Source organism: Rhinoraja longicauda, chromosome 8, assembly GCF_053455715.1.
Source record: "Rhinoraja longicauda isolate Sanriku21f chromosome 8, sRhiLon1.1, whole genome shotgun sequence".
Classification (NCBI taxonomy): domain Eukaryota; kingdom Metazoa; phylum Chordata; class Chondrichthyes; order Rajiformes; family Arhynchobatidae; genus Rhinoraja; species Rhinoraja longicauda.
Window position 1 is genome coordinate 21,269,560 of NC_135960.1, and position 24,170 is coordinate 21,293,729.

General features: G+C 41.0%; 1 protein-coding gene across 1 annotated transcript in view; it reads left to right on the plus strand.

Moving 5' to 3' along the window:
* Nucleotides 1-24,170, plus strand: part of LOC144595762 (low-density lipoprotein receptor-related protein 1-like) — a 1,259,652-nt gene that overhangs the window by 1,172,197 nt on the left and 63,285 nt on the right. The window contains exons 69-73 of the mRNA XM_078403382.1: nucleotides 4,685-4,791; nucleotides 13,731-13,860; nucleotides 14,947-15,069; nucleotides 15,723-15,845; nucleotides 21,476-21,610. Of these exons, the coding sequence (XP_078259508.1) occupies nucleotides 4,685-4,791; nucleotides 13,731-13,860; nucleotides 14,947-15,069; nucleotides 15,723-15,845; nucleotides 21,476-21,610 (618 nt within the window). The remainder of the gene's footprint in view (nucleotides 1-4,684; nucleotides 4,792-13,730; nucleotides 13,861-14,946; nucleotides 15,070-15,722; nucleotides 15,846-21,475; nucleotides 21,611-24,170) is intronic.

Genomic DNA, 24,170 nt, shown 5'->3' on the forward strand with positions numbered 1-24,170 from the left:
ATGGATGGTGTGCCAAACAAGAGTGCTTTGTTGTCCTGGATTGCAGTGAATTTTCAAGCGTGGTTAAATCTTTGTTCATCCATGCAAGTGGAGAATCTTCCATCATACTCCTGGCTTGTGCCTTTTGCACGATGAGAACACTTTGGAGAGCTAGGGTTTGTGCGCTCTCATGAGGATGCTGAGCTTCTGACCTCCCCTTGTAGCCACAGTTTTATTTGCCTGGTTCAATTAAATTTCTGATCAATGATGATTTGCATGCACAAAGATTCCATTGTCATGGTGACAAGCTGACTGAGTTAAACTTGCATAATATGAGCCTCCCCTGACAAAAACATCACCAGCTGCCACTGCAGTGATTTAAATTTTTCGAAGGCAGAAATTTGGAAAGGTGCCCTTGAGTAACTTTGAAACTTTCTTTTAGGCTTTTGTGCCAAGCCTTCTGTATTCACAGCAATGTGAGTTTCCAGAACTCCAATATGCTTCTCCATAGAGATAAGACCTATCTCATGAATCAAGAGTGAAGTCAAGAGCGTGTAATTGTCATTTGGACTTGGAAAAGAACAATGCAATTCTGACTTGCTGTAGCTTTACAAGTTCAGGTGCAACATACAAAATTGAAGACATATCACAGCTATGTGTTCCTGCCTCCTTGCTGAGTACAGACTTTCCAAGACAGGGTGTTTGGTGCAAGATTGCTAATTAATTCATAGGTCCCATACAACTGCCCCAGGACACGCATGATGCCTTTTTGAAAAATCTAGGAAAAATCAACTAGCGATGGAAAAATATCTGAAGTGGGCCATTTAGATAAAATAAAACATTTTAAAATGTTTCTTATAATTATCTTATCTTTTTAAACTTGCTTGCAGGGAAATTGGACAGAAATTCTTCCTTCCTTGTCAGTGACATTACTTCTTAACAGCATTTCTGTAAAATAAATCTTCAAGTTATTTAGTAATAATTTTACTCTGTAATTACACACACAGACTAATTAGATTCTGCTTCTCTCAAAAGAAACTTTTTGGCTGTTTTTTTATTGTCTTCAACAATTATGTTGATAATTTGATTTTAACATTCATAGAATAAACAATAATTCAAATAGTGTAACAGATTTTTTTCTGCAATTATCTGAGATTGGACCGTGAATTTCAAGAAACCATCAATGGCACACAGTTCAATAGATAATTAGCTAATCTTTCCTCTGATGAACCAGGAAAGTTGAAAGACATATTGCACAAAATGTTTGAAGGGGTTATTTTGCAACAACATCTTGGATTTTTATAGCGCACTTAACATGGTACAAAGGCTTCAAGCTGATGTAAGAGAGCTTTTAAAAGTAGATACTGTATGGAAATAAGCATCATAAATTTTGGATGCCCAGGTGAGGAATACCTAAATTTTGAAGATCAAAAAATTACTAATGATGAAAATCTGGGGAAAAAAGATAAGGAAGCACTCAGCAGATCAGGCAGCATCATTAATGTTTCACATTGAAGACTCTTTGCCATCTTTACCAGTTATGAGGAAGAGTCTTCAACCTAAAATGTTAATGCTGTTTCTCTTTTCACAGATGTTCACTAACCTGCTAAATGCTTCCAGGATTATTTTTCAGATGCCCAGATTTCATTTTCAAATCACCATGTGCTTTCATCCTTTTTTTTGCTTTTCACTACCACCAGATTCACAAACAGCTTCTTCTCAACTTTTATTAGGCTACTGAATGAACTTCTCTTAAGCTAAGCCTGTATTCCTGATCTTCCAACCTACCTCTTTATAGCCCTTGCACTTTTACAAAATCTGCTCTTTCTCGGTAGAAGTAACACTATATTTGATAGTCTGGTTGTTTTTTTTCTTTTTGCACTACCTGTTTTGCTCATGTATGTTATAATTTGATGAGATAGCATACAAAACAAAGTTTTTAACTGGATCTCGGTATATGTGACAATAATAAACCAAAACCAATATCACTGAGGTCCATATGTTTTTATATGGAGTGGAATAGATGCCAGACGATGGGATAGGGGCTATGGGGTTGTCTTTTATTGTCCTAAAACTTGTTGTTTTCTTAGCTAACCTTTTACACTGAGCAAAAAAAACTTTGAGGGCATTTAACAAAAACTTGGTCAAGGTTTTTAAGGTGCAGCTCTAAAAGAGATAGGTCAAAGTGAAGATTTAGGTAGTACTTTTCAGTTGATTCAGTCAATGGTAAAGTGAAGAATTGTCCAAGGGTTAATGACTGAGGAAATCCCACTTAATTCACAGGCTTCAGCAGGTAACAGGATGGCATAGTGGCACAGCTGGTTTGGATGTTGCCTCACACAGTGCCAGAGACCTGGATTATATCCTGACCTCAGGGGCTGACTATGTTCTCCCTATAACTGCATGGGTTTCATCCAGGTGCTCGTGTATCCTCCCACACCACAAAGACATGCAGATTTATAAATTAATTGGCCTTTGTCAAATTTCCCCTCATGTGTCGGGAGTGGATGAGAAAGTGGTATAACGTGGAACTAATGCGAATGGGTGACTGATGGTCAGCGTGGACTCGGTTGGCCAAATAACCCATTCTCAAACTTCATCTCTAAACTTAACAATGAGAAGAATGTGTAAGATCTTGAACCCATAAATACAAGAATTTTAAAATTAAGTTTTTGCAGGATTGAGGTCCAGTTTTAATCCTCAAGATGGAAAATAAAAATAAAACCAGATGTTGGATTTCTAAGATAAAAACAGAAAATTCTGGAAAACTCATCTGTGGGAAAAAAAACAGTTAATGTTTCATCTTGATGAGCCTTTGTAAGAAACACAAAAATATAGAATTAATGTGATGCCACAAGTTAGGAAATGAGCTGGAGAATTTTAGCTCAAGATATTTGATTTGTGTTGCCTAACAGCACCTTAAAGACTGCCTTTGCCTTCTCTCCTGTGAGGAAAAATAGTGTCTATTTTTTGTACATCAAGGTTCACATGCTGAAAGCCATTTCACATCGTGACAGATAAAAGAAGTGAGAAAAGTCAGCCAGCCACTGTGCTTGGCTGTGGTATGGGACAAGTGCCAAAAGCCTGAGTAGCAGATCTATTCACCGTCACTACATATCATTTTGCTCATGGAGGTTGGAGCACACCATGTTTTTCAGACTTGACATTAGCCATTTGACTCTGTGCAATAAATGCACTAGCCTTTATTTGTCTTTGCTGGATAGTGTGGTGCAAACAGTATTTTCTCATTTGTCAGTTGGAATGCTGAACTTCTTGAGAGCTTATGTGACCTTATTGCTGCAGAAGTGCTTTGGCCTTACATTGTAACATAAAAATAAGAATAGATGTGGTCCATTTGAACCCTCTTGCCTGCTATGCAATTCATTCGCTGTGGCAATTATTCTTTTCTTTAGCTCCATATACTTTGAGTCCCATGTCCTGAAAATCAATCAATATCTGGCTTTGAGATACTCATTGAGCAGCTCCTGCCCAATTTAGCAACAAATTCCAAAGATGCCCCATCCTCCAGGTGAAGTACTTTCTCCCCATCCCTGTCCTAAATGGCAGACCCATTGTTTTGAGATTGTCACCCTCTGGTACAGTATGCCTCAACCAGGGGAAGCATCAACTCTACACCCTTCCTACCAAGCTCTGTAGGAATTGTGAATGAGAATATATCTCATACTCCTAAATTGAAGTGAGCATTGATTTACTTTACTTAAAATCTTCTGGTACAATAAATTTTCTACCCCAGGTGTCAACCTGGTGAGCCTTCACTGCACTCCTTAAGTATATCTTTCTTTGGCTATTTTGTACCATGTATAGTTCTGAAATTGGCTCTAATATGCAGTCTTTGACAGATTATCTACATGCCAAGCCAGCAAACCCTATGAGTGGCCAGCATTGTTGCATAGACCGTTGGTCTGGTCTCAATTGGATCCACTTGGTTATCTGTTAATCCCAAGTGACTCCAAGACTTTTTCTGAGACAATAAAGGTTACATTTGTTCAATCTTTTCTCTTTCTTGGAGAACATGATACAGATCTCCCTGCCACAACAAAAAGAACTGAAAACACTAGCCAATGAAACAGTTGTATGAACCAGATTAACAGTTTTATTTTTCCAGGCAAATGCCTTAAGTTAGTAAAGGACACAAAATGCTGGAGTGAGCAATGAGCAGTTTCCAATGGCAGAGATTGTAATATAAATACAAAAGGTAGATATGGCCCAGGTAATATTTAGATCCTTGCACTTAGATATAGAGTAAGGAAAAAAAGAATCCTACCTACTTAATACTTTGCCACACACCAATTAGAATAATTCCATTCAAAATCTAAATATGTTCACAAATTAATAGGTTCAATGGCACAGTCAAGATTTATCAGACTTAAGTACTTTTAAAATTCTGCACACGATTATATTTCCAATTCAATATCTTTTATGATTTGCGTATCTAGTGGCTTTTGATTTTTTTTAAATTCTGAAATTTGCTCAGAACACTCTGCATAAATAGTTTTTAGCAGTCACTATTAATATTCAGCTTGATTTAAAGCTTAATAATATAGCTCTAGAATTTAAATTGGCATGACAACATTTTGCATTCAGGATACGATTCAAGTTTGTAGCTGTGATAGAAGAAATCTTCATTGGAAGGTGATGAAACACATGATTAAAACATTTAAATTTCTTCTTTATCATAAATCAGCACTTCGCTCATGCTCCATGAATGAGTTTACCTGTGCCAACGGTCGTTGTGTTGCTGCCAGATGGAGATGTGATGGAGATTATGATTGCTCTGATAGCTCAGATGAAGTAAGTACTCATCCTCTTATTACTTTTTAGAGACAAGTGGACACAAACAAATTTCACACACAATGTGTGAAATGTATTTCAAGTCCTTCCCAAGGTCACACTTGCTCAGATAATATTCCCATATCCCGGTTATCCAAATTTGAACTTCAAGCCCCAAATATATGTTTTCACCATAATATAATATTCATTTATTGTCATTGCAACGAGTACAACGAAATTAAAAAATAGCCAATCCTGACGGTGCGTACAAACGTATATGCAATAAATGCAAAAACAAATAAATACAATTATATTAAGTACAAGATTTTTTAACGGTGTTGCCTAGTGCAAAGGTAGTGTTCAGTTCTCGTATGGCCCTGGGGTAAAAACTGTTCTTAAGTCTGTTTGTTCGGGATTTGATCGACCTGAAACGTCGACCAGAGGGCAGATGAACAAACAGACGGTGGCCGGGGTGGGATGGATCTTTTATTATTTTGCCTGCTCTACTGAGGCAGCGTAGGCTGAACAGGTGCTCCAGGGAGGGCAGTGGGCAGCCGATGATCTTCTGGGCCGTTGTGATGACCCTCTGAAGGGCCTTCCTGTCCTTTTCTGAGCAGCTGGCATACCATGTGGTTATACAGTATGCCAGCACACTCTCGATGGAGCAGCGATAGAAGGACAACATGAGCTTCTCCTGCAGGTTGGTTTTCCTGAGGATCCTCAGGAAGTGGAGTCTCTGCTGTGCCTTCTTTACTGTGGTGATGGTGTTGGTAGACCAGGTAAGATCCTCTGCGATGTGCGTACCCAGGAACCTGAAAGCGGGTACCCTTTCCACACAGACCCCATTGATGTAGAGTGGGTCGTATTCTACACTGGTTTTTCTGAAGTCAATTATAAGTTCCTTTGTTTTGGAGGAGTTCAGGACAAGATTGTTCACTGAACACCATGCTGCCAGCCTTTGGATTTCATCCCAATAGGCTGTCTCATCTCCTCCTGAGATGAGTCCAACCACAGTCGTGTCATCCGCGAACTTGATGATGGTGTTGGTGGGATGGGTGGGGGCGCAGTCGTGAGTGTAGAGGGAGTAAAGGATGGGGCTCAACACACAGCCCTGTGGTGAGCCGGTGCTCAGTGTAATGGTGGAGGAGAGGTGAGGGCCTATTTTGACGGTCTGGGGGCGGTTGGTCAGGAAGTCCTTGATCCATTGGCAGATGGTTTGGGAAAATCCAAGGTCAGAAAGTTTGGTGACCAGTCTGCTCGGGATGACCGTGTTAAAGGCAGAGCTGAAGTCGAGGAAGAGCATCCTCACATAGCTCCCCTGGTGTTCAAGGTGGGTCAGTGCAGTGTGAAGAGCAGTGTCGATGGCATCCCCTGTAGACCTATTTGCTCTGTAGGCAAACTGGTGTGGGTCGAAGGTGGGTGGGAGGCTGGCTTTGATGTGCTGCAGGACCAGTCTCTCGAAACACTTTGTGATGACCGGTGTGAGTGCTACCGGACGGTAGTCGTTAAGGCCGCTGATGACAGACTTTTTCGGCAGTGGGATGATTGTGGCGGACTTCAGGCAGGGAGGGATGGTGGATTTTAAAAGGGACAGGTTGAAGATTTTTGTGAAGACCTCAGATAATTGGTCTGCACATTCCCTCAGCACTCTGCCCGTCACACCATCAGGGCCTGCAGCTTTCCTGGGATTCACTGCTCTGAGCACGCGCTTAACATCATACTCCTGCACAGTGAAGGTGTTGCTGTCAGGTGCTGGAGAGGGTGTTATGTCTGCCACTGTAGCTTTCACCTCGAAACGAGCAAAGAAACAGTTAAGTTCCTCTGCCAGCGAGGCGTCGCCGTCGGCAGTCGTGCGGTTGCTGGTCTTGTAGTTGGTGATGTGCTGGATGCCTTGCCATACCCGCCGTGGGTCATTGTTGGTAAAGTGGTCCTCAATCTTCCTCTTGTAGGACGCTTTGGCATCCTTGATGCCTCTCTTCAGGTTGGTTCTAGCAGCACTGTATAGAGCTCTATCACTAGACCTGAAGGCGGTGTTACGGTCCTTGAGGAGAGACCTGACATCCTTTGTCATCCAGGGTTTCTGATTGGGATACAACCGGATGCGTTTGTCAACGGTGACATTGTCAACACAGTTTTGGATGTAGCAAAGTACAGTTGATGTGTACTCCTCCAAGTCCTGATCCTCAAAAATATCCCAGTTGGTCCTTTCGAAGCAATCCTGCAGCTGCGAGGAAGCTCCTTCAGGCCATGTCTTAACAGTCTTTATGGTGACTGGAGCTTTCCTCCTGAGTGGGGTGTATGCTGGAGTTAGGAATATGGACAGGTGATCTGACTGCCCCAGGTGTGGTAGTGGTGCTGACCTGAAACCCTTCTTAATATTTGAATAAACCTTATCTAGTGTGTTTTTCCCCCTGGTAGCACATCTTATGTGTTGTTCAAGTTTCGGGAGAACTGACTTTAGGTCTGCATGATTGAAGTCCCCGGCTATGATGTGGGCTGCTTCTGGATATGTGCTCTGTTGCGAGTTTATTGCACCGAGCAGGTAGCCTAAAGCTGTGCTAGCGTTAGCATTCGGTGGGATGTAGACTGCTGTTACTATAACCCCTGTAAATTCACGAGGAAGGTAAAAAGGCCTGCATTTAACTGTTAGGGACTCCAGATCAGGAGAACAGTGGCTATCTATGATTTGGATGTTAGTGCACCAGTTGTTGTGCACGTAAATGCATAACCCCCCCCCCCCCCCTTGCTCTTACCGGAGTCGATGTTTCTGACCCAACGAAACGCTGTACGCCCGGCTAGCTCAATGGCTCCGTCTGGGATAAGTGGATGAAGCCATGTCTCTGTTACTAAGAGAATGCAACAGTCCTCCACGAGTTTGTTTGCTGATATCTGTAGTTTTAGTTCGTCCATTTTGTTGATGATGGATCTGGCGTTGGTGAGGAACATGCTGGGTAGCGGTGGTTTGTGTGGCTGTCTCTTTAGCTTGGCAAGTATACCGGACCGGCATCCTCGCTTTTGCTTCCTGTTTCTCCTCCGCCTGCGACGCCTGTTCGCGCCGACAACTATCCACGGAGCGCCCGGTGTCCTGGCTATCTCTTCCGGTATGTTTTGCGGGTGTGGAAATTCGCGCATAAGGTCCCGATTGCACTGGAATCCTATGATCAGAAGATCCTTTCGGTTGTAGGTAGGATTTGCCTGATTTGCCTGGTTTGCATGACTAAAATTGACTAACAGACATAACACAGATAACACACATAAAACGCACCGAAAGGGAGAGCTGTATCTTACAGCATTTCACTCCATCAGCTATTTCTCATTTAAATTTTGAATAAAGAATAAAGTTCTCAAAATCCACATACATTGCCTCTCACAAACACACACTTTCAAAACACAGCCATCCATACAATGCCGCACTAAATCCTTCCTACACATCACACAACACTGATCTACACCTCCTCTCTGACCCACAAAGTATTAAATTAACAACACACACACAAAAAAATCAGGTTCGGAGTCCACTGTCTGGGCCTTCATGTCTAATACCATTCATGTCTAATCTTCAACCACATTGCCATTTACCTGCACTATTCCTCTCATTACCATGATTTCCTTAATACTCACAAATCTATCAATCTCGAATTTAACTGAACTCGGTGACTGATCCTCCACAGCCCAATGGGTTCGAGCATTCGAAAGATTAATTAACCACACATGAAGAATTTTCTCCTCATCTCAGTCCCAAATGGGCTATCCTTCAGTCTGAGACCAAGATGTCTGGTTCTAGACTCCTTGCCCATGGAAAACCCCTCTGCATCCAGCTTGCACAATTTTGGAAATTTCAATGAGATCTCCCCTCATTCTTCTAAATTTGAGAGAATGCAGACCTTGGCTTCGCAAACCAAAACTCATGTAGCAAACCCAATATCGCTAGTGTAGTGAACAGTAGTATAGTGAACTGTTGCAGGACTCCCATTATGATAAAGGCCAATGTGCTATCTGCTTTCCCTAATCCTACTGATGGACCTGCATGTTGTTTTTTTCAGTGGCATGTCCTTAATAATATTACTGTTCATTTGAACATTAACTTTATCCAATCTCTAACCACTTAAAACCCTTGTCTAAATCTTTATCTGGCATTGCCCCTCCTTACCTCAACAATATCTTCATTGTATATTCAGCAATACCGTCAGCCTGATCTCCTGACCACTTTACCTCTTTCCCCCTAATCTCTGTAGCATAGATTTTAGTTGCCTTGACCAACGTCTGGATCCCTCAGACACTCACCTTTTGAAAACATTAGCCTTTTCAACTGAGTATTTTTTATGTTAACTGCTACCATTCCCCCAACTGTTTTTTTTTTCTTCGTCCTCCTCGCTGAAATGTCTTGGGGTTTTTCCAGGACAAGACATGTAGGATGTGGTCAAATATTATTTATTTTAATATATTGGTACAAATACTGTTAGTGGAGTTGGTGACTGCTCAGCATGTGCACAGGTAATCCATCAACCAGCATTTTCCCCACAATTGCTATCATAGTTAATGTTTTCCACGCAAATCAAATTCAAAGCATAATGTTGTGAGGGGGAACCACAGATGCTGGTTTGCACCGAAGATAGACACAAAATGCTAGAGCAACTCAATGGGTCAGGCAGCATCTCTGGAGAAAGGGAATGGGTGACGTTTCAGGGGAGAGATAAACTAGAGGCATGAAAAGGTACAGAACAAATCACCGATAATTCAAGACAGGTGGAGCCCACAATGGTCCATTGTTGACATTGGAAGAGGTGATAATGAAACATAGAAACATATAAAATAGGCGCAGGAGTGGGCCATTCGGCCCTTTGAGCCAGCACCGCCATTCAATACGATCATGGCTGATCATCCAAAATCGGTATTCCTGCGTATCCCCCATATCCCTTGATTCTGTAGGGATACAAACAGTGAAACTAGCAAGATGACCAGAGTGGGTGAGGGACGGAGAGAGAGGGAATGCAAGTGTTGCTTGAAATTTGAAATTTCAAGTGCTGTTCCTCCAATTTGCACGTGGCCTCACTTTGACAGTGGAGGAGGCTCAGGGCAGAATGGGAATGGGAATTGGAGTTGAAATGTTTTGTAATTGGTGGACCGCGTAGGCCAAGGCAGACTGAGCATTGGTGTTCAGCGAAATAATCGCACTCAGTCTCGCCGATATATAGGAAACAGGAGAGGATAATACTGAAATAGATAAATCTATATATTTCTAAATGTCTATCTATTTATATGTCTCTATATTTCTAAACCTATATATTTCAATATGTGTATGTCTGTATATTTGCGTGCATCCATATGTTTGTCCAAATACATGTGTCTATGCTAAGTTTGTAAAGCAGAACTAAACTTGGATGGCATTACTAATGCTTCAAGACCTTACTCTGTCAAATTTGTGTGGTGGCTAATGTGCAACAACCACCATACATTAGAATAATTCATACACAGGCATCTTCCACTCCTCAGAGCTGCAGTGAAAGCAGCTCATCCTTGATATCATGAGATTTCTACAGTGGATAAACAGCAGTACACTGCCACCTGCTGTCCTCCATCAACAATTTCAGAGTGTGTTTGGTTAATTCATCCTGATATTACAGGCATAAAAATAAATGCTTACAGCTTTTATTTAAGAAGATATATATATATTTTTTTGCTGCTTACTGCAATTACCTATTTTTTTAAATTAAAACAGCAGAAATCGAATAAATGTTAATGATTATGTACTTACTGGTTTTAGAGATACAGTGTGGGAACAGGCACTTCAGCTCACTGATTCCGCATTGACCAACAATCAGCCCACACACGAACACTATTCTACACACTAGGGACAATTTTACAACTTTACCAAAGGCAATTAACCTTCAAATCTGAACGTCTTTAGAGTGTGGGAGAAAACCAGAGCACCTGCAGAAACCCCACAGGGAGAACATGCAAACTCCATACATACAGCACCCGAGGTCATGATTAAACCCAGGTCTCTGGCGCTGTAAGGCAGCAACTCTACCGCTGCTCCACTGTGCCACCTACTCTTTTAAGATAATTTTTTAACCACTCTCCACCTCAGTTTAAGCACCATGGTCAGCTGCACAACTCAACATTGAAGACAATGTATTTGTGCCTGGCATACTCCTGACTGAGGTCAACATCATCATGTAAAAATACTCATGAGTAAGATGAGAGAAATCTTTGAGAATAATCATACACCATAAAAATGCAAATTGTCGGAAACATCAAGGAAATGGTGATATTGGTATATGAGCCTGCAAATGGCCACTAATAATTAATTCAGCTTCAGATGAGCATTTCATTCTTTATGCTTTTTACATTCTGCAACTTTAGTGCAGCCCCATTAAGAACCTCAGCTATGTTTCAGGCAACTGAATTACTTAATAGTAATACACAGATACTTTGTTATGTATCAGTGCTGGAATATTGCATGGACAGAGTTGGAGTTCAAAGTTTCTCTAGAAGTGGTGCAGTTTGATTTTTCCTCTGGATTCCCCTTTGTGTCAGTCATGAGTTTTTGTCAGGGCATGATAGTGTATTGCATAGCAGATGGTAACCAAATCCTGCTAATCCATCCACTTCACTGCCGCATGTGTTCTTGTAGTTTCATCAACATGATATGGCATTCGAGTGTTGGAGTTAATTTACAGAGATCGTTATACTTTGAGATGTAGTCCCCTTTTTAAAATGCTTGTGTCAGAATCTCTGGAGAACTTTAATACCCGTTCAAACTTCTTCTGAATGATCAGACATTGATGGATAGTTTATAGAAACATTTTTTTACAATCCTTCAAATCCATTCCCTTTGAGTGGCTTGGATAATTATCTGTTGATCTCTCCATTCTGTACATCCTGACAGATTTTGTGATCTAGCAGTGCTGTTTGTCAAAGTACAAAGCAATTATATTCATTGTTTGCTGGAGTGCTTTATATATTCCTATTCACTCTTCAGAAAATTATTTGAAGAAATTAATAAGCTGCAAATGCCATGCAGAAGTTTATCATGTATTATTTTTCCAATGTACCTTTTTTCGGTGTGTAAGTTTTAAAATCAAACTATTTATTCTATGTGTAGGAAAGAACTGCAGATGCTGGTTTAAATCGAAGGTAGACACAAAATGCTAGAGTAACTCAGCGGGGCAGGCAGCATCTCTGGAGAGGAATGGGTGACGTTTCGGGTCGTGACCCTTCAGTATGAATGAGGATCTCAACTCGAAATGCCGCCCATTCCTTCTCTCCAGAGATACTGCCTGTCCCGCTGAGTTGCTCCAGCATTTTGTGTCTATTTATTCTATGTAGCTGGAGGTGAAAATATATGATCTGCCATATCTAGTTCTTTAGCTACAACACCCAATGCATACAAAGCCAGTTTTTATAGAGCAGAGACTGCGCAGGCCATTGTGCCTGCCAGTTCTTTGACAAACTATTCCAGCCAGTCCCACATTCTGGTACTTTCACCAAAGCTCTACATTTTCTTTCAAGTACATGTCCAATTCCCTCATGGAAGCTATTATTAAATCTGCTTTCACACTCGTACAGGGAATGCATTCCAAATTGTGAAAGCTTGCTGCATAAAAGGGATTTTTTTTCTCCTATCTCCTCCAGTTAGTTTGCCAATAACCTTTAATCTGCATTCTCTGAAGACCTGCCCATATGCCAGTGGCGAGAGATTGCCCACACTTGCTCTGTTGAAACTCTACATAATTTTGAGCGCTTCTGGTAATCCTCCCCTCAAGCATCAAGGCAGAAAATGCCAGCTTTTCCAATGACTCATAACTGTCGGTCATTTCTGATACACTTTTAGTAAATCACCTCCCTACCCTCTCCGAGGCTTCAATTTGCTTTTGAAATGGGGATGCCCAGAAATGAAGAACTTGTGCAGGATCATTCTCACCAACGGTTGATGGTTCCGTAAAGCACTGCTCACAGCATCTCTGTCTTCCACACAAACGTGTATGCACCTGACTTCTCACTCAGTGGCTAGATTATCTTCTGCATCCAGGGGAGATGCACTGATCTGCTGATCTGAAGGGCTGGCTTCACTTTGAATTTGGCCAGTCAAGGCTGATATAAATAATGTGACCCCATTTATTTGAATGTATTTGGATGACCTTGAGTACAAAGTTGAGTGCAGCCATACTGTGTGTTCATTGATTGTATTTTTTTAATAGTCTTTATTCTTTTTAATTACTTAAGACTCTTTGAACTAATTTTTAATATCTCCAATAATCAGTGATTCTTTTTGAAAGACTCAGACTTTGAATTCTGCCCAAACTATCCAGAGATTCGATTTAGATCCCATCAATTCTGAATTGTTGCAGGTAGCTAAATGGAATGATGTATTAAAATTAAATATTTAAAACATTGGGGTGGCACAGTGGCGCCGCAGTAGAACTGCTGCTTTATAGTGGCGAGTTCGATCCTGACTATGGGTGCTGCCTTTACATTCTCTCTGTGACCATGCAGATTTTCTCTGGATGCTCCAGTTTCCTTCCACATCCCAAAGATGTATAGGTTTGTGGGTTAATTCGCTTTGGTAAGATTGTAAATTGTCCCTGGTGTGCTAATGTATGGGGTGATTGCTGGGTCGGCACGGACTCGGTGGGCCGTAGGGCCTGTTTCCTCACTGTACCTGTAAATCAAAAGGCTAATGTTTATGCGGTCCCTGAAATTTGTTACTGTGCTATATGAACATATTCCCAATAAATAATGATTTATGAGTATTATTATAAATAAACATTGCACATTAGAGATGTTGCCTGACTAAGTAAGTGTAAATTTTATTTGCCCTTAATGCTGTCATTTCCAAATTTACAACAGATGATTAGCATCATGCTTTAGTAGTTTTTGACTCTTTAGTAATTAGCCATATGGCATTGGTGACAAACATTATTACATTAAACTTTGCATATGATTTATATTAACAGAAAGACTGTGTGATTAAATGTAAGGAGGATCAGTTCCAGTGTAAGCATGGGCACTGTATTCCTGTCAGGTGGCACTGTGATGGAGAGACTGATTGTCTAGATGGCAGTGATGAGGAAAGCTGTGAACAAGGTAACTGAAAAAGCTTAAATGGCTTCTCTCGTATCACTTTAATTTTCAGCTTCCATTAGAATGATATGTCGAAGCAGAATATATTACCATATTAGTGAGCCTTGCTTATTGCCCGGATTTTATGATCGGGAATTGACATTTTATGCTCAGTAAATTCTATTGCCATATGGTGGGTTCTTGGTTGATAATTTTATGGTCACGGCTTTGAATGTCTTCAGACCCAGATAATTCTCTATGCATATATGAAGGAGATTAAAATCCTTATTTTTAGTGCACGGTTATTTAGTGATTTTGCCAGGTTCCAGTGAACATCTTATAAAATGTTCAAAGCCTGCTGTACAATTGTAACTGCTAAGAAACCAACATAGTATAATATCTGCCTTCTGTATAAGTGAAGGTATTAACACATTTATTTCTAAAAAGGCTACCTTCACGTAGCTGCTGCAGTCCCTTCACTGATTATTAACAATGTGCCTCTGATGATACTGTCAACGTATCAATTAGTACTCTATCCAATGACCTGACTGCCCACTTACCTCCCAAGTGAAATTCGCAGGCTGACAAGATGGGATCATATCCTCTCATTAATCTGCTCCTGCCTGCCAACCATTTTATGCTTTCTACCATTTGCTCACAGAGAGCTGACAATAAGCATGCAGTTAAGTCCCAAGAGCTTAGGGATAGCTCAACCAAGCTCACCTCACCCTTTGCTCACTCGATTCCTGTCCCCAAATTTTAAAAAGGACCTTATTTACACAAATGTTAAAGATGAGGTACAAGAATATAATACACCATTTTCTTCTATTTTTCCCAATATTATTAAAACATTATCCAAGAATCTTAAATACGTCATGCTTGTTTCTTGTTCCATGTAATGTCATAAGAAAACAAGGAACTTTCCATTAACTACTGGTTAAAAAAACTACTGGTTAGCAATAAATCACTGCATGGAGAGGCGAGGAAAATAATTCCATAAATGAATAAGTCCATCGAGTGTCATCCTTTAATTGACATATATGTATTGAAATTAATGATCGTGTTGTATGAATTTTTACATTAGACTGTTTGATAATTTGGGATTTCTAGTGCAAACAACCTGCAATGTGGATGAATTCCAATGCAACAATACACTTTGTAAGCTTATATCATGGCTATGTGACGGTGAGGATGATTGTGGAGACAACTCTGATGAAAACCCAGAAATGTGTGGTATGTTGGTCATCCTTTTTAAATTCAGTAAATGCTTTGATGTTCATCTCTTCCTTTCCCTCTCTCTCCCCTCCCCCCTCCCCCCCCCCCTTCCCACCCCTCCCCCCCCCTCCCACCCCCCCCCTCCCCTCCCCTCCCCCCTCCCCTCTCCTCCCCCCCTCCCTCTCAAATTAAGAATTTGAGACTCTTAAGTAGTATTGGTTGACTGATGGTATTGGAGGAGGTAGTTTTTGGTGACTATTCAAAAATTTATAATAAACAGTTTTCCAGAGCAGCAAAAATAACTATTTCTCTCTTGACAGATGCTGCCTGACCTTATCAGTTTCCCTTATTTTCCCTTTTATTTCAGATTTGTAATATAAAAATCATTAGCCATGAAGGGATGTGAACAATAACATTAACTGCCGCACAGATGGGAAATGCAGCTGGGATATTTCTAAAAGCTAAATCTGCCATAGGGGTAACAACTCAATCAACCATACTTAATTTGAACAGCTCAGTGTTAGTGGCAAGATGTTGGGTCAGTAAGGAATATGTTAGAGGAAGTAGGTATGACACTAACAGGTAACAGTTAATAGGTATTTTAAGAAATATTTTTGTTATGGTACAATGGATTTTGATAAAATTTGCTTTTTACATATTTTATTAAACAGTGAAATTTCAGTGTCCTCCCTCAAGATCATTCCGATGTAAAAATGGGAGAGTGTGCCTTCGACCTGAGCGGGTTTGTGATGAAATAAATAACTGCGGTGACAACTCTGATGAAGTGGACTGTGGTGCGTGCCTTTATTTTACTATGAATATACTATTAGTATTCTAACTATTAATGCATTCAGCATTGCAGATTACATCCACATATTCAAACATTCAAGAATAAGTAGTGACATGAATTTTAAGTAAATATTTATGACTTGAAATCAAGATGCAATATCATTCAGGCTAAATCAAGAATTTGCACTTGTACAATGTCTTTCATGTCCATACGGTCTCATTATTGTTCACAATTAATGAAGAATTTACCTTTCAACGTAGACACTGTTCTTTGGTAGGTTCATTGGACAGGCAATTTAAATACAGGAAGATACCTCAAAATGAGGTCACTGGCCAATTGAGTTGGTTTTGGAATCATTGACTGAAGGATAAATATTGATCAAGGCAGTATTTAGACCACAAATTTTATGATTAGCCCCTGTGTATTTTTGCTTCTACTTAATCAGGCTGAAAGACCGTTAGTTTATTGTGAAACAGACAGTGTCTGTCAAAGTACAGCAGTTTCATGGGTTGGGCTTTATTTCTTGGTGTTATGTCTCTCAGGCAAGTATGTTGCCATTCAGCAAAGTTAGCACGTAGCAGAGGGAACATCTGCAATAATGGGTACAAGATCTTGGAGGAGAACAGCATGCATGTCCAGTTGTACTTGCCTCCTAAAATTCAGTTTCATTGACTTCTCTGTGCAGTGATGCACGCTACCAAAGGGCAACATTTCCATGAGCTCAGTACCACCAAGGAAAGACAGATTGCACTTCTACTTACTCCAGTGGGCATCCTTGTATTCTAAATTAAACATGAAGAAGAATGGTTTGATAATGAAATCAGTCATACTATATTTTGATCAATAATCTCAATTCTTCAAGATTGTTTTGAAGTGTTAAGAATTTTGAATATGGATATGTTTATAATAATCGTGAATTTCAGAGAACTATTAAGATTTTATTGGACAATCTCTGGAAATAGCATAGAATCATAAGAAAAATTACAGCACAGAGGAAGCCATTCACCCCATCATGTCAGTCCTCGCAAATCCCACCTTCCAGAATTAGATCTATAGCCTTGCAGCTCCTGGCTCTTCAAGCACCAATCCTAGTAGTTTTTGAATGTGATGAGGGTTTCATCACCCTTTCAGACAGTGAGCTTCAGATATTGGCTTCCATTTTGGCTGTAAACTATTTTACTTAATTCCCCTCTAATCCTCTTATTGCTTACTTGAAATCCATGCTTTTTGGCTTTTGAGCATTCTGCTAAGAAAATCAGGTCCTTCCTATTTACTCCTTCATAAGTTAATACACCTCATTTATATCTCCCCTGGGAGTCCACTGTTCCACTGAAAACAGTCTGACCTATCTAATTTTTCATCACAGCTACATTTCAGTCTTGGCAACACCATAAATCTCCTCTGCACCACCTTCAGTGTAACCACATCTTTCTTGTAATGTTATAACCTGAACTGTGTGCCGTGCTCAAGCTGTAGCCTGACTAGTGTTGCACATAGTTCCAGAATGACCTTCCTCTTCCTATATTTTATGCCTCAACTGATAAAGGAGTACATCGGTATACCTTCATAACCACCTAAACGACCTGTAAAAATCTGTGGGTATACACTCTGAGCTTCATGCGTTCCTCCACGCCATAAATGTGTTTACTTTAGAAGTCTAATACAATACTAAATCACCCAGCGAATGTTAAGGAAAGAAATTGCAGTGTCTCGTCACTATAAATAATTAAAAGTATTGACATATAAGTTGAGGAAAATGTACCTCTTCGAGTGCAAAGCCGAACTTCTTGTCAGAGGCAACCAATCATAATTATGTGAGACCTGACTCAAAGAATAGCATTAGCCCTCAGTGTGTGGATGCATTTGTTGTGTTTAACACTATTGTTCTACAGTGGCTTGCGAATAAAACTGCTAAATCCTACATTACTCAAAGCTGCATCATTTACACAGCAGTCCCTCACCATAGATAATGCCGGTTGATATAATTATTATGGCTGTGTGAAGACAATGTGAGATGGAGCATGTGACATATACTGGTCGCCTGTCGTGACTGAATTAATGTTGTACTGCTGACCTGCTGCCCTATTTAATTCCATATTACAGGAATTGAAATACATTAGTATTGGTATTACAAGCTCCTGTGGAAATAGAACAGTAAAATGTGGCTTGTATAATGAATGCATAAGAGTGTAAACTGAAATATTACAATTCTATTTTACAGGAATGATTTAGAAACATAGAAAATAGGTGCAGGAGTAGGCCATTCGGCCCTTCGAGCCTGCACCGCCATTCAATATGATCATGGCTGATCATCCAGCTCAGTAGCCTGTACCTGCCTTCTCTCCATACCCCCTGATCCCTTTAGCAAAAAGGGCCACATCTAACTCCCTCTTAAATATAGCCAATGAACTGGCCTCAACTACCTTCTGTGGCAGAGAATTCCACAGACTCACCACTCTCTGTGAAGAAATGTTTTCTCATCTCGGTCCTAAAATACTTCCCCCTTATGCTTAAGCTGTGACCCCTGGTTCTGGACTCCCCCAACATCGGAAACAATCTTCCCGCATCTAGCCTCTCCAACCCCTTAAGAATTTTATATGTTTCTATAAGACCCCCCCTCAGTCTTCTAAATTCCAGCGAGTACAAGCCCAGTCTATCCAGTCTTTCCTCATATGCAAGTCCTGCCATCCGAGGGATTAATCTGGTGAACCTTCTCTGTACTCCCTCTAAGGCAAGAACGTCTTTCTTCAGGTTAGGAGACCAAAACTGCACACAATACTCCAGGTGCGGTCTCACCAAGGCCCTGTACAACTGCAGCAGAACCTCCCTGCTCCTAAACTCAAATCCTCTTGCTATGAATGCCAACATACCATTCGCTTTCTTCACTGTCTGCTGCACCTGCATGCTTGCTTTCAATGACTGGTGCACCATGACACCCAGGTCACGTTGCATCTCCCCTTCTCCCAATCGGTCACCATTCAGGTAATACTCTGCTTTCCTGTTCTTGCCGCCAAAGTGGATAACCTCACATTTATCCACATTATATTGCATCTGCCATGCATTTGCCCACTCACCTAATCTATCCAAGTCACTCTGCAGCCTCCTAGCATCCTCCTCGCAGCTAACACTGCCACCCAGCTTCGTGTCATCCGCAAACTTAGAGATGTTGCATTCAATTTCCTCGTCCAAATCATTAATATACACTGTAAACAACTGGGGTCCCAGCACTGAGCCTTGCGGTACCCCACTAGTCACTGCCTGCCATTCCGAAAAGGACCCGTTTATTCCTACTCTTTGCTTCCTGTCCGCCAACCAATTTTCTATCCACCTCAAAACTGAACCCTCAATACTGTGTGCTTTAAGTTTGTACACCAATCTCCTATGTGGGACCTTGTCGAAGGCCTTCTGAAAGTCCAGATATAACACATCGACTGGTTCTCCCTTATCCACTCTACTAGTTACATCCTCGAAAAATTCTATAAGATTCGTCAGACATGATTTGCCTTTGGTAAATCCATGCTGACTTTGTCCGATGATTTCACCACTTTCCAAATGTGATGCTATCACATCTTTAATAACTGACTCTAGCATTTTCCCCACTACCGATGTTAGGCTAACTGGTCTATAATTCCCCGTTTTCTCTCTCCCTCCCTTTTTAAAAAGTGGGGTTACATTAGCTACCCTCCAGTCCTCAGTGTGTGCAAGACACCCACATTTTGCTGTAGGATATCTTTAGCTCAATTTGCATGCATGATTGTCCTGATTTCAAACTAGTGGGGGCCAATATTTAAATGTCACAGCCATGGGGAGAAGGCAGGATAATGGGGTTGAGATGGAAAGATAGATCAGCCATGATTGAATGGCAGTGACTTCATGGGCCGAATGGCCTAATTCTGCTCCTATAACTTATGAACTTGTGAACATTGATAAAAAGGTGCTAGATTCCTTGTATGTGCATAGCATAGTGAAAACCACCTTTGACAAATTAATCACCAATGCTTTAGCAGTCCCATGGCATCTGAGCAAAGGCATTTGTTTTTATTTATTTTATTCAGAATCTCATTTCTGTAAATTAAGAAGTTTTGGGGTTGTAGGGTCAGAGTCATACAGAATGGAATCAGGTCCTTTGGCCCAACATTCTTACCAACCAAGATGAGAATCCCCCTCGTTCTCACCTTCCACCCCACCAGCCAGCGGATCCAACATATCATCCACCAACATTTCCGTCACCTACAACGGGACCCCACCACTGGCCATATCTTTCCATCCCCTCCCCTCTCTGCATTCCGCAGAGACCGTTCCCTCCGTAACTCCCTGGTCCACTCATCCCTTCCTACCCAAACCACCCCAACCCCGGGCACTTTCCCCTGCAACCGCACGAGATGCAACACCTGTCCCTTTACCTCCCCCCTCAACTCCATCCAAGGACCCAAACAGTCTTTCCAGGTGAAACAAAGGTTCAACTGCACCTCCTCCAACCTCATCTATTGCATCCGCTGCTCTAGATGTCAACTTATTTACATCGGCGAAACCAAGCGCAGGCTCGGCGATCGCTTCGCTGAACACCTGCGCTCGGTCCGCATTAACCAAACTGATCTCCCGGTGGCCGAGCACTTCAACTCCCCCTCCCATTCCCAGTCTGACCTTTCTGACATGGGCCTCCTCCAGTGCCATAGTGAGGCCCATCGGAAATTGGAGGAACAGCACCTCATATTTCGCCTGGGCAGTTTGCAGCCCAGTGGCATGAACATCGACTTCTCCAACTTTAGTTAGTTCCTCTGTCCCTCCCTTCCCCTCCTCCTTCCCAGATCTCCCTCTATCTTCCTGTCTCCACCTATATCCTTCCTTTGTCCTGCCCCCCTGACATCAGGCTGAAGAAGGGTCTCGACCCGAAATGTCACCCATTCCTTCTCTCCCGAGATGCTGCCTGACCTGCTGAGTTATTCCAGCATTTTGTGAATAAATCGATTTGTACCAGCATCTGCAGTTATTTTCTTATACTTATGTCCCATTTAAGCTATTTGCCCACGTTTGGTCCACATAAAGTTTTCTTGCCTATCTACCTGTCCAAGTATCTGTTAAATGCCATTAAAATACCTGCCTCAACTTCCCCCTCTGGCAGTTTGTTCCATGTACCCACCACCCTGTGATTGAAATGGTTGATTCGGAACTGATTTCCTGAATCTCCTGGGGGCATGACAGACTTTCTTATTTGAACATGATCCAGCCATCCATCCATTCCTCCTCACGTACAATGCCATCTACTGTATACATGAATGAAACGGCCCCAGACAAGCAATCTATAATTTTCATCTCGCATCAAGCAAGCTGGTATTGGAAATAGAAACAAGCAGCAGTAGCTCACCCCAGTTATTTGGGTGAGTGCGGAGCATAATTTTATCATAGCCTTGGTCTTCCAGCTTTCTGATTCCAATGACTTGCTGCCTCCACAGCTTTGCACAAACCCATACTTATTTCCAGGCCATGAATTCCACCACGAACAATATCACTTGCAGTGGCCATAATTAGATATTTCACAGTTTACCGATGTAAACCATGCATTTGCTACTTTGGTGTAAATTACGGTTTGTTTGCTTGCCTTCACATCATGCTTGCACTCTACTTAATTCACAGAGAAGCAAATTCAGCGGCCATGTGGGAAGGATGAGTTTACATGCAGCAATGGGAAGTGCATCCCTTTAGAGCTACAATGTGACATGTTCAATGATTGTGCTGATGGTGGGTCCGATGAACAAGACTGCACCAGAAGTAAGTATTGAATAAAGTATTTTTAGTGCACACAGTCTTTACATTGTTTTAATATCTAAAAATCAAATGTAGGAGATTTATAATGCTGGTGATCACTACAAACATCGTCCCATCTTTCTTTGTGTAGCTTTATGAATGTACTTTGGTAAAATCTCAATTTTTTTCTTCATTAATTGTGTCAAAACTGTTTTGCTTGTGTAAAATGTAAGTAAGTTAAGTGTCTTTTTAAAAAAAATACTACTGCTAAACTCTGTATGAAACATAGATGTATTTGTGTTAACTACTTGTGTTATCTTAGTGCAGTTTTCATGTTGCAACATATTGATCAAATGCAGAATGGGCAGGTACTTAAAAGTGTTATAATTGCCATCATAATGCAAAAACTCAAAACCCACATTTATTTCTGTATTCAGTTAACTAAGAACAATATTTTTCTTCAATCTAGATTTACTGTGATATTCCTTTGGTTTAAGAGGCATTTTGTTGTTTTCCTGGTCTATTCTTCGGGAATGTAATCCAAAAACCATTTATAAAGGCCCATTAGTAGAATTCCTAAACTCACATCCATTACAAAATTGACTAACTTCCTATAATTTGCAGAATACCATTTATTTCTATTGTAAAAGTTACAGAACCATTAATCAGGTTAAGTGAACTGATCAAATGAAAAAATTAGCTCACAGATCACTTTAGCAGTATGAGTTTGATTTTTTTTTTACTTGAATAGATACAAATAGAATGCAGTATTAAGGGAAAAGTGGGCATTGTTCCATTGAGCAACACTTGACTTTGCAGTTTTAGCTATATGCATACATTAAAAAATCTCCTGTAAGGTCTAATACTGAAAGCCAAAAAAAAGCAGTGGAACATTGATGAAGAGCAAAAATATTACAGAATTCACATTATTTCCAATCATCTATTAATTAAGAGAGTAAAATGGCATAAATCTAAATAGCTGTTCCCAAAACATATTATCCTAAAACCATTACAAGTCAGTTCCTTTTAATATGAGTCATTTTCTTCGTCTTCTTTCATTTAAACTAAATAGGTTAACTGTATAGGTGTAATACATATGCATTAATCTCCTATTTGTTTAGATATGGAAGGGCTAATTAGGGCACTGGTACACCATGGGAATTGCACCATGAGGCACCATCCCACAGTACTTGAAAATCTAAATGCTGCAGATGCTGAAAGTCATGGAGTCATACAGCACAGAAAAAAAAAACTACAGCCCAAACTGCCCATGCCGACCAACAGGCCCCACCTACACGTCCCACCTGCCCACATTTGCCTTACTCATTGAGGACCTTGCCCATCTCCTGTGACTCCGCACAAAGATGATCGCTGTGAATCTCTCTAGTTACCCTCTTTCCCTTAATGCACACAAAACCTCCTTGGATTTTTATTTATTTCATCTGCCAGAGCTATCTCCTGTCTCCTTTTTGCCCTCCTTATTTCCTTCTTAAGTATGCTCCTTAGTTCCCCAAACTCCTCAAGGGATGCACTTGATCCTATCTGCCTTTAGCTGTCCCATGCCTCCTTCTATTTCCTGACCAGAGCTTAAATTCTCTCCTCATCCAAGCTTTTTTACTCCCACATGCCTTGCCCTTCACTCTAACAAGAAAATGCATGTCCTGAACTCTTGGTATCACCCTTTTCGTAGCATCCCGCATTCCAGACATTCCTTTGCCCACGATCAACCTACTCCAATCAACTTTAGAAAGTTCCTGTCTCATACCATCAATGTTTGCCTTGACCCAATTCAGAATTTTATCAGGACCTCATCTCTTTTCCTATCAATGTCATTTGTGCCAACACGCACAGTGACTTCTGGCTGCTGTCCTTCCCCTTTGAAAATATCGTTCAGTTGCTCCGAGACATCTTGAACCCTAGCACCAGGGAGGCAACACATCATCTTAGAGTCTTGATTGCTGCCACAGAAACTTCCGTCTGCCTCCTAACTAAAGAGTCTCCGATCGTATGCCTGACATCACCTTTCCCCACTGCGCATCAGACCACGATCGGTGCCAAAGACATAACTTCTACTGCTGCTCAGCCCTGACGGGTCATCTCTCTACACAGTATCCAAAAAGTTAACCTGTTTTGCAGGGGAATGGCCACAGGGACACCTGCACTCTCTGTCCACTCCTTTTCTTTGTAGTCACCCAACTACATTCTTCCTGTACATTAGGCATGACCACCTCTCTATGATTCCTTTGTATGAATTCTCCTGGAAGATCCTGAGGTCACCCAGCTGCAGCTCCAGTTCCCCAATGCAGTCTGTAAGTGGACACAATTTCCACAGATGTAGTCCTCAAGAATACCAGTAGTTTTCCTGACTTTCCACATCCTGCAGGAGGGGTCACTGCACCATTTTACCTGTCAACACTACTGCATTTAAACTGAGGGAAACAAAGCTAGTCTGAAATAATGACATAGCATGCTGGAAAAAAAAACTTGGCAGATCAGGCAACATCTGTGGAAAAAGAGAGTTAATGCTTTAAGTCAAAAGTTAGACGCAAAGTGTACTTTTAGTGACATACTTAGAACATTTTGG